The sequence below is a fragment of the Salvelinus sp. IW2-2015 genome, unplaced genomic scaffold (assembly GCF_002910315.2).
Source record: "Salvelinus sp. IW2-2015 unplaced genomic scaffold, ASM291031v2 Un_scaffold2872, whole genome shotgun sequence".
Taxonomy (NCBI): Eukaryota; Metazoa; Chordata; class Actinopteri; order Salmoniformes; family Salmonidae; genus Salvelinus; species Salvelinus sp. IW2-2015.
The window spans coordinates 86,539-98,064 of record NW_019944172.1 but is presented as its reverse complement, the minus strand read 5'-3'; the positions used below and the strand labels follow the sequence as shown (position 1 = coordinate 98,064).

Below are 11,526 nucleotides of genomic sequence, written 5' to 3'. Positions count from 1 at the left end.
ATTAAAAGGGCAACTACACTCTCCAAAAATATATAAAATGTTTATTTATCCCAGACCCTGAAAAATGGTCTCCTGACAGTTGAAGCATTGGTGTGGACTTAGAACAACACATGTCTTTTTGTTGTTGTTGAAAATCAGAAAAAATCTATAGGAAAACATAGGACTTTTCACACGGGCCTTACCTTCACCAGCACCACTACACACTGCATAGGGCTGATGGAAAGACGGCGTCTATTCACCATGCACCACTGCACCACTGCATAGGGCTGAGGAAAGACAGCAGTCTATTCACCAGACACCACTGCACCACTGCATAGGGCTGATGGAAAACAGCAGTCTATTCACCAGACACCACTGCACCACTGCATAGGGCTGATGGAAAGACAGCAGTCTATCACCAGCACCACTACACACTGCATAGGGCCGATGGAAAGACAGCAGTCTATTCACCAGACACCACTGCACCACTGCATAGGGCTGATGGAAAGACAGCAGTCTATTCACCAGACACCACTGCACCACTGCATAGGGCCGATGGAAAGACAGCAGTCTATTCACCAGACACCACTGCACCACTGCATAGGGCTGATGGAAAGACAGCAGTCTATCACCAGCACCACTTACACCACTGCATAGGGCCGATGGAAAGACAGCAGTCTATTCACCAGACACCACTGCACCACTGCATAGGGCTGATGGAAAGAACAGCAGTCTATTCACCAGCACCACACACCACTGCATAGGGCCGATGGAAAGACAGCAGTCTATCACCAGACACCACTGCCACCACTGCCATAGGGCCGATGGAAAGACAGCAGTCTATTCACCAGACACCACTGCATAGGGCCGATGGAAAGACAGCAGTCTATTCACCAGGCACCACTACACCACTGCATAGGGCCGATGGAAAGACAGCAGTCTATTCACCAGCACCCACTGCATAGGGCCGATGGAAAGACAGCAGTCTATTCACCAGCACCACTAACACCACTACATAGGGCTGATGGAAAGACAGCAGTCTATTCACCAGGCACCACTGCATAGGGCTGATGAAAGACAGCAGTCTCTTCAACCAGCACCACTGCATAGGCTGATGGAAAGACAGCAGTCTCTTCACCAGGCACACTGCATAGGGCTGATGGAAAGACAGGTCTATTCACCAGGCACCACTACATAGGGCTGATGGAAAGACAGCATCTATTCACCAGGCACCACTGCATAGGGCCGATGGAAGAGACAGCAGTCTATTCACCAGGCACCACTGCATAGGCGATGGAAAGACAGCAGTCTATTCACCAGCACCACTACACCAACTGCATAGGCTGATGGAAAGACCAGCAGTCTATTCACCAGCACCACTGCATAGGGCCCGATTGGAAGACAGCAGTCTCTTCACCAGGCACCACTGCATAGGGCGAGGAAAGACAGCAGTCTATCACCAGGCACCACTGCATAGGCCGATGGAAAGCCAGCAGTCTCTTCCACCAGGCACCACTGCATAGGCCGATGAAAGACAGCAGTCTATCACCAGCCAACCACTACACCACTGCATAGGGCTGAATGGAAAGACAGCAGTCTATTCACCAGCACCACTGCATCAGGGCCGATGGAAAGACAGCAGGTCTCTTCACCAGGCACCACTACACCCACTGCATTAGGGCCGATGGAAAGACAGCAGTCTACACCGCACCAACTACACCACTGCATAGGGCCGATGGAAAGACATGCAAGTCTCTTTCACCAGGCACCACTTACACCAACGCATAGGGCCGATGGGAAAGACAAGCAGTGCTCTTCACCAGGCACCACACACCACTTGCATAGGGCCGATGCAAAGACAGCAGTCTATTCACCAGCACCACTACACCACTCATAGGCTGATGGAAAGACAGCAGATTCTATTCACCAGGCACCCTACACCACTGCATAGGGCCGATGGAAAGACAGCAGTTATTCACCAGCACCACTACACCACTGCATAGGCCCGATGAAAAGACGCAGTCTAATTCACCAGGCACCACTGCATAGGCTGATGAAGACAGCAGTCTATTCACCAAGGCACCTACCACCACTGCATAGGGCTGATGAAAGACAGCAGTCTCTTCACCAGGCCACCACTACACCACTGGCATAGGCCATGGAAATACAGCAGGTCTATCACAGGCACCACTACACCACTGCATGGCTATGGAAGACAGCAGTCTATTCACCAGCACCACTACACCACTACCATAGGGCTGATGGAAAGACAGCAGTCTATCACGGCAACCACTACACCACTTGCATAGGGCCGATGGGAAAACAAGCAGTCTATTCAACGGCACCACTACACACTGCATAGGGCGATGGAAAGACAGCATCTATTACCACACCACTGCCAAGGCTGATTGAAAAGACAGACAGTCTATTCACCAGGCACACGGCATGGCCCGATGCAAAGACAGGCAGTCTCTTCACCAGCCCCACTACACACTGCATAGGCTGATGGAAAGACTAGTCAGTCTCTTCACCAGCACCATACACCACTGCTAGGGCGATGCAAAGACAGCAGTCTCTTCACCAGGCACCACTCACCACTGCATAGGGCCGATGGAAAGACAGAGTCTTTCACCAGGCACCACTGCATAGGCTGATGAAAACACAGCAGTCTATTCACAGCACCACTACACCACTGCCATAGGGCGATGGAAAGACAGCGTCTCTTCATCCAGCACCACTACATAGGGCCGATGGAAAGACAGCAGTCTCTTCACCAGGCACCACCACTGCATAGGGCTGATGGAAAGACAGTCCATTCACTCTGACATAAGCCAGTAGTCCTATGCCATAACGAGCAAGTTGATTTTGTCTGCCCGACAGGGTTTCAGTCTGGACTGGTGTAGAATCCTGACATGGGGCTGCCCAAAACCAGACCTGGTGATGTTCCTGCAGCTCAGCCCGTCTGAGGCCCCTCAGCGGGGTCAGTTTGGACAGAGAGATATGGAGACCACCGTCTCCAGAAGCCGTACAGCAGAAGTTTGAACTTCTGATGAAGGACCCTTCTGTCAAGTGGCAGGTAAGAAGCCGTGTCCTGATTGTCCACACTTCCTATGTTTGCACTTTCACACTCCGTCATTGATTTAACAATGGTGGAAACTCCCTCCAGCCAATGACTACACCTATCCAATACTTTAATCTATTAATGGGAGTGTGCAAGTGCACACTGGGAGAATCTGGAGATTTGTCCATTGGTTTGTCCCACCGTAATATAGACGGAACAAACATGTTACATTGTGGCCCTCTTCAATGGGAAATTCATCAAGATGTTGTCATCTCCTAGGTGATTGATGCAGCCAGGAACATGAAGATGTGCACGCTGCATTAAGAAACCACAGTGTTGATGCCATCAAAGCAGCAGAGAACGAGCCAATCGGGGAGCTGTGGAAGGAGATTACACCTAACAGTGCCTAGTACACAAGGAGAAGTCCGAAGATGGGTAAAAGACTTGAATATGAAACTGCAAACTGTATGTTACGATATTTAAGTGGGTATAGTCAACTCTTTCAAATCATTATTTCACACAAAAAAAACACAAACAAGTAAATTTAAATAAATGTCCAAGCTGTAAATTTATTTATTTTGTCCTTATTAACATTTCAAATGGTCTGTTCATCATTCATCTTCGTATTGAGTAAATCAATGAGCCAGTGTTTTTTTGTACAGAGAGATTTAACATAACAACGATTACTCTGAATGAACAGATAATCTATTTGGATCTGCGAATTTCACTCAAACAAATGTTGGTTTACATCCCGTTAATACAGACTTCAGAATCAGTGACCTAAGCAAAAAGTATAGTAGTAAACCGTTATGGATTAAACACTAGTCAACTGTGTTATGGGAGGGCGGGTAAAGGCACCATATCACTTGAAATATTAAGACTTAATGGAGACATGTGAAGATGCACTGAATTGGTCCTGAAAGCTCCCACTACCTTGTATCACCACCTCCTAGCAAGGAGTCTCCTCATTGGACACAGGGCAGTCATGTGGCTGTTCAAAAGACAACTGTGTGACACATCACTACGCCATCGTTGCCAGGCTGGCTAGTGATATCTCCTGGCCCCTATGGCTTCCCTTCTGATACAGAGAAGAATCGTTGGGGTTCTGCCGGGACATATGACTGTATTCGATCATCACAGGGACAGAATTTCAAACTCTTCATCCTCAGAATCAAAGAACCGCTCCAACCTATCAGAGTCTGAGAAATCTAGGAGGGGGGGGAATTGATGGATTCATCAACAGTATCACAACTGTCTAAAGAGAAATGAAATCACCTCAGACAACATATTAAATCACTTCATTGTCCAACCAATTTAGGCCAGGATTCGATCAAAGGCGTGTTGTAGATAAGCACACAGCGCTTGGCATTTTAAAGGTCATTTACACTTGAGCTGACATCTGCAGGGATAATTGCCTTTAAAAGGCACTGTTGACAACGCACCTCTGAATGAATCCCAGCCTCAATCTCTAAAGAGAACTAAATCACAATATCCCTTCCTCCGACCCCCCCCCCCAAACACAGGTCAAGAGAATGTAGGTGAAGTGTTTGATGTTTACCAGGGTTGAGGTTGAGTAATCTACAGAACAGGCGAAGTGAGATGTGTGACAGTCTACCAGTTCAAACATGGGCAGCCTGCTCTAGTGTGGGACAACTGAAGAAAGAGCAGAAAAATAAGTTAGTACACCTGAGAATTGCGAGGAGTCACATGCTCCAGGACCACAACAAACAACTGCCCCGATAAAGTACCTTTAAAACCAGTTGGAAACTACACTCTCCAAAAATATATAAAATGTTTATTTATCCCAGACCTGAAAAATGGTCTCCTGACAGTTGAAGCATTGTTGTGGACCTAGAAAAACACATTTGTCTTTTTTTGTTGTTGTTAAAAATTAGATTTTTGACTGAAAATCAGACAAATCTATAGGAAAACATAGGATTTTTCACACAGGGCCTTACCTTCACCAGGCACCACTGCATAGGGCCGATGGAAAGACAGTCTATTCACCAGGCACCACTGCATAGGGCTGATGGAAAGACAGCAGTCTCTTCACCAGGCACCACTACACCACTGCATAGGGCTGATGGAAAGACGGTCTCTTCATCAGCACCACTGCATAGGGCTGATGGAAAGACAGCAGTCTCTTCACCAGGCACCACTGCATAGGGCTGATGGAAAGACAGTCCATTCACTCTGACATAAGCCAGTAGGTCCTATGCCATAACGAGCAAGTTGATGTTTGTCTGCCCGAGCAGGGTTTCAGTCTGGACTGGTGTAMGAATCCTGACATGGGGCTGCCCAAYCCAGACCTGGTGATGTTCCTMCAGCTCAGCCCGTCTGAGGCCGCTCAGCGGGGTCAGTTTGGGACAGAGAGATATGAGACCACCGTCTTCCAGAAGGTCGTACAGCAGAAGTTTGAACTTCTGATGAAGGACCCTTCTGTCAAGTGGCAGGTAAGAAGCCGTGTCCTGATTGTCCACACTTCCTATGTTTGCACTTTCACACTCCCCGTCATTGATTTAACAATGGTGGAAACTCCCCTCCAGCCAATGACTACACCTATCCAATACTTTAATCTATTAAATGGGAGTGTGCAAGTGCACACTGGGAGAATCTGGAGATTTGTCCATTGGTTTGTCCCACCGTAATATAGGACGGAACAAACATGTTACATTGTGGCCCCTCTTCAATGGGAAATTCATCAAGATGTTGTCATCTCCTAGGTGATTGATGCAGCCAGGAACATTGAAGATGTGCACGCTGACATTAAGAACCACAGTGTTGATGCCATCAAAGCAGCAGAGAACGAGCCAATCGGYGAGCTGTGGAAGGAGATTACACCTAACAGTGCCTAGTACACAAGGAGAAGTCCGAAGATGGGTAAAAGACTTGAATATGAAACTGCAAACTGTATGTTACGATATTTAAGTGGGTATAGTCAACTCTTTCAAATCATTATTTCACACAAAAAAAACACAAACAAGTAAATTTAAATAAATGTCCAAGCTGTAAATTTATTTCTTATTTTGTCCTTATTAACATTTCAAATGGTCTGTTCATCATTCATCTTCGTGTATTGAGTAAATCAATGAGCCAGTGTTTTTTTGTACAGAGAGATTTAACATAACAACGATACTCTGAATGAACAAGATAATCTATTTGGATCTGCGAATTTCACTCAACCAAATGTTGGTTTACATCCCGTTAATACAGACTTCAGATATCAGTGACCTAAGCAAAAAGTATAGTAGTAAACCGTTATGGATTAAACACTAGTCAACTGTGTTATGGGGAGGGGGRGGGTAAAGGCACCATATCACTTGAAATATTAAGACTTAATGGAGACATGTGAAGATGCACTGAATTGGTCCTGAAAGCTCCCACTACCTTGTATCACCACCTCCTAGCAAGGAGTCTCCTCATTGGACACAGGGCAGTCAGTGGCTGTTCAGAAGACAACTGTGTGACACATCACTACGCCATCGTTGCCAGGCTGGCTAGTGATGATATCTCCTGGCCCCTATGGCTTCCCTTCTGATACAGAGAAGAATCGTTGGGGTTCTGCCGGGACATATGACTGTATTCGATCATCACAGGGACAGAATTTCAAACTCTTCATCCTCAGAATCAAAGAACCGCTCCAACCTATCAGAGTCTGAGAAATCTAGGAGGGGGGGGGAATGATGGATTCATCAACAGTATCACAACTGTCTAAAGAGAAATGAAATCACCTCAGACAACATATTAAATCACTTCATTGTCCAACCCAGATTTAGGCCAGGATTCGATCAAAGGCGTGTTGTAGATAAGCACACAGCGCTTGGCATTTAAAAGGTCATTTACACTTGAGCTGACATCTGCAGGGATAATTGCCTTTAAAAGGCACTTGTTGACAACGCACCTCTGAATGAATCCCAGCCTCAATCTCTAAAGAGAACTAAATCACAATATCCCTTCCTCGACCCCCCCCCCCCCCCCACAGGTCAAGAGAATGTAGGTGAAGTGTTTGATGTTTACCAGGGTTGAGGTTGAGTATATCTACAGAACAGGCGAAGTGAGATGGTTGACAGTCTACCAGTTCAAACATGGGCAGTCCTGCTCTAGTGTGGGACAACTGAAGAAAGAGCAGAAAAGGAATGGTAAGTACACCCTGGGAGAATTGCGAGGAGTCAATGCTCACAGGACCACAAAACCAACTGCCCCGATAAAGTAACCGTTATTTAACCAGGTTAAAATAACTATTTTTCAACGGGGACAACTGACACCCCTAACCGTTCTGAAAAGAGGTTTTAAGGGCTGAGGTGAATTGATAACCTCTTATATTTGTATCCCTTTGATGAAACATCGTACTGTACCTTGCGGATACGCATACACCAGTCATCAAAGTCGTCCTCCGTTCTGCAGAAGAAACCCTGGTGAGCATCAGAGAAAAAGGACAGCTGTAGGACAAACATCTGATTTACTGTGTCAGCAAAATAAAACACAAAATGTCAKGAACTGAAATCACACCTAACCAACGTAGAGGCAACGTTTAGTCAATTCACTTCAAATAGTGGTCAGCAAAATAATATTTAGCTAAATGCTATCATTAAGATTTACCTGCTGCGCAAGCTGAAATATTGCTCGAACTTTGACCTCAARCCACATGGCCCTAAGTCTCTGGTTCTCTTACCACTGCGATGGAGGGGTCTATTTCACAGATGTGCATGCGGCACGGCGGGTGCTGACAGTGGTAKGTGTCGTCAGGGACCTGGCTGTCCTCACAGGGCTCTACTGCAGGCTGGGTGGTGTGGGGGTCCAGGTAGATCAGCTCCTCTCCTGGGGGCCAGATGCAGGACAACAAGACCATTCAACAGAGCCATTAAAGTACGACTTTACGTCTTTTAGCTCCTAGTGAGCAGAGGGTCGCAATATTGCAAAGCATGAAGTATCTATTTTAATTGGACATAGACTGGATATAAATAACTAGAGGAGACCATAGACTGGATATAAATAACTAGAGGAGACCATAGACTGGATATAAATAACTAGAGGTGACCATAGACTGGATATAAATAACTAGAGGAGACCAAGAAACCATAGACTGGATATAAATAACCTAGAGGAGACCATAGACTGGATATAAATAACTAGAGACCATAGACTGGATATAAATAACTAGAGGAGACCATAGACTGATATAAATAACTAGAGACCATAGACTGGATATAAATAAACTAGAGAGCAGACCATAGACTGGATATAAATAACTAGAGGAGACCATAGACTGGATATAAATAACTAGAGGAGGACCATAGACTGGTATAAATAACTAGAGAGACCATAGACTGGATATAAATAACTAGAGAGACCACAGACTGGAATAAATAACTAGAGGAGACCATAGACTGGATATAAATAACTAGAGGAAGACCATAGAGGATAAATAACTAGAGGAGACAAGACTAGATATAATAACTAGAACATATAGATAATAAATAACTAGAGAGACCATAGACTAATAAAATAACGAGGAGACCATAGACTGATATAAATAACGAGAGACCATAGACTGATATTAAATAACTAGAGAGACCATAGACTGGATATAAATACAGAGAACCAAGACTGAATAAATAACTAGAGGAGGACCATAGACTGGAATATAAATAACTAGAGGAGACCAAGACTGGAATAAATAACTAGAGGAGACCACAACCTGGAGATAAATAACTAGAGGAGACCATAGACTGGATATAAAATACTAGAGGAGACCACGACTGATATAAATAACTAGAGACCATAGACTGGATATTAAATAACTAGAGGAGACCATAGACTAGATATAAATAACTAGAGACCATAGACTGGATATAAAAACTAGAGGAGACCACAGACGACATAAAAACTAGAGGAGACCATAGACTGGATATAAATAACTAGAGGAGACCATAGACTAATATAAATAAACTAGAGACCATAGACTGGATATAAATAACTAGAGGAGACCATAGAATAATATAAATAACTAGAGACCATAGACTGGATATAAATAACTAGAGGAGACCATAGACTGGATAAATAACTAGAGGAACCACAACTGACATAAATAACTAGAGACATAGACTGGATATAAATAACTAGAGGAGACCATAGACTGGAATATAAATAACTAGAGAGACCATAGACTGGATATAATAACTAAAGGAGACCATAGACTGGATATAAAATAAACTAGAGAACCACAGACTGGAATAAATAACTAGAGGAGACCATAGACTGGAATAAATAACTAGAGGAGACCACAGACTGACAATAATAACTAGAGACCATAGACTGGATATAAAGAACCAACAGAGACCAAGACTGGATATAAATAACTAGAGGAGACCACAGACTGGATATAAATAACTAGAGGAGGACCATAGACTGGATAAAATAACTAGAGAGACCAAGACTGGATATAAATAACTAGAGGAGACACGAAATAGACTGGATATTAAATAACTAGAGGAGACCATAGACTGATATAAATAACTAGAGGAGACCATAGACTGGATAAATAACTAGAGGAGACCATAGACTGAGATAAATAACTAGAGGAGACCATAGACTGGATATAAATAACTAGAGGAGACCATAGACTGGATATAATAAACTAGAGGAGACCATAGACTGGATTATAAATAAACTAGAGGAGACCATAGACTGGGTATAATAACTAGAGAGACCATAGACTGATAAAATAACTAGAGGTAACCATAGACTGGATATAAATAACTAGAGGAGACCACAGACTGGATATAAATAACTAGAGGAGACCACAGACTGGGTATAAATAACTAGAGACCAAAACTGGTATAGAACAGAGGAGACCACAGACTGGAATAAATAACTGAGAGACCACAGACTGGATATAAATAACTAGAGGAGACACAGACTGGATATAAATAACTAGAGGAGACCACAGACTGGATATAAATAAACTAGAGGAGACCATAGACTGGACATTAAATAACTGAGGAGACCATAGACTGGATATAAATAACTAGAGGAGACCATAGACTTGATATAAATAACTAGAGGAGACCATAGACTGGATATAAATAACTAGAGGAGACCATAGACTGATATAAATAACTAGAGGAGCCACAGACTGGAATAAATAACTAGAGGAGACCATAGACTGGATATAAATAACTAGAGGAACCAGAGAACTGGGACTATAAAATAACTAGAGGAGACACAGACTGGATATAAATAACTAGAGGAGACCACAGACTGGGTATAAATAACTAGAGGAGACCCACAGACTGGATAAATAACTAGAGCGAGACACAGACTGGATATAAATAACTAGAGGAACCACAGACTGGATATAAATAACGAGGAGACCATAGACTGGATATAAATAACTAGAGGAGACCAAGACTGGATATAAATAACTAGAGGAGACCACAGACTGGATATAAAATAACTAGAGGAGACCATATGACTGGATATAAATAACTAGAGGAGACCATAGACTGGATATAAATAACTAGAGGAGACCAAGACTGGATATAAATAACTAAGAGAGACCCACAGACTGGTATAAATAACTAGAGGAGACCATAGACTGGATATAAATAACTAGAGGAGACCCATAGACTGGATATAATAACTAGAGGAGACCATAGACTGGATATAAATAACCAGAGGAGACCATAGACTGGATATAAATAACTAGAGGAGACCATAGACTGGATATAAATAACTAAGAGGAACCATAGACTGGATATAAAAACCAGAGAGCCACAGACTGGATATAAATAACTAGAGGAGACCACAGACTGGATATAAATAACTAGAGGAGGACCACAGGACTGGATAATAAATAACTAGAGGAGACCACAGACTGGATATAAATAACTAGAGAGACCATAGACTGGATATAAATAACTAGAGAGACCATAGACTGGATATAAATAACTAGAGGACCACAGACTGGATATAAATAACTAAGAGAACCATAGACTGGATATAAATAACTAGAGAGACCATAGACTGGATATAAATAACTAGAGAGAGACCACAGACTGGATATAAAATAACTAGAGGAGACCATAGACTGGAGATAAATAACTAGAGGAGACCATAGACTGGATATAAATAACTAGAAGAGACCATAGACTGGATATAAATAACTAGAGGAGACCATAGACTGGATAAAATAACTAGAGGAGACCATAGACTGGATATAAATAACTAGAGGAGACCATAGACTGGGTATAAATAACTAGAGGAGACCAATAGACTGGGTATAAATAACTAGAGGAGACCATAGACTGGTATAAATAACTAGAGAGACCACAGACTGGATATAAATAACTAGAGGAGACCAAGACTGGATATAAATAACACTAGAGGAGACCACAGACTGATATAAATAACTAGAGGAGACCAAGACTGGAAAAATAACTAGAGCGAGACCATAGACTGGATATAAATAACTAGAGAACCACAGA

General features: G+C 43.2%; 2 protein-coding genes across 2 annotated transcripts in view; one reads left to right on the top strand and one right to left on the bottom strand.

Annotated features, from left to right (window-relative positions):
• The window catches only part of dtymk (deoxythymidylate kinase (thymidylate kinase)), a 39,474-nt gene extending 33,417 nt beyond the window's left edge, over positions 1-6,057 (top strand). Inside the window, exons 4-5 of the mRNA XM_024141977.2 lie at positions 5,296-5,493; positions 5,764-6,057. Coding sequence (XP_023997745.1) covers positions 5,296-5,493; positions 5,764-5,895 — 330 coding nt within the window. The 3' untranslated portion in view covers positions 5,896-6,057. The remainder of the gene's footprint in view (positions 1-5,295; positions 5,494-5,763) is intronic.
• Positions 6,029-7,995, bottom strand: atg4b (autophagy related 4B, cysteine peptidase). Its single transcript, XM_070440709.1, has 4 exons — positions 7,713-7,995; positions 7,396-7,452; positions 7,058-7,154; positions 6,029-6,704 (listed from the first exon to the last, which is right to left on the bottom strand). The coding sequence occupies exons 1-4, from the start codon at positions 7,887-7,889 to the stop codon at positions 6,631-6,633; spliced, it is 405 nt and encodes a 134-aa protein (XP_070296810.1). The 5' UTR covers positions 7,890-7,995; the 3' UTR covers positions 6,029-6,630.
• Between the last annotated feature and the right edge of the window lie 3,531 nt (positions 7,996-11,526).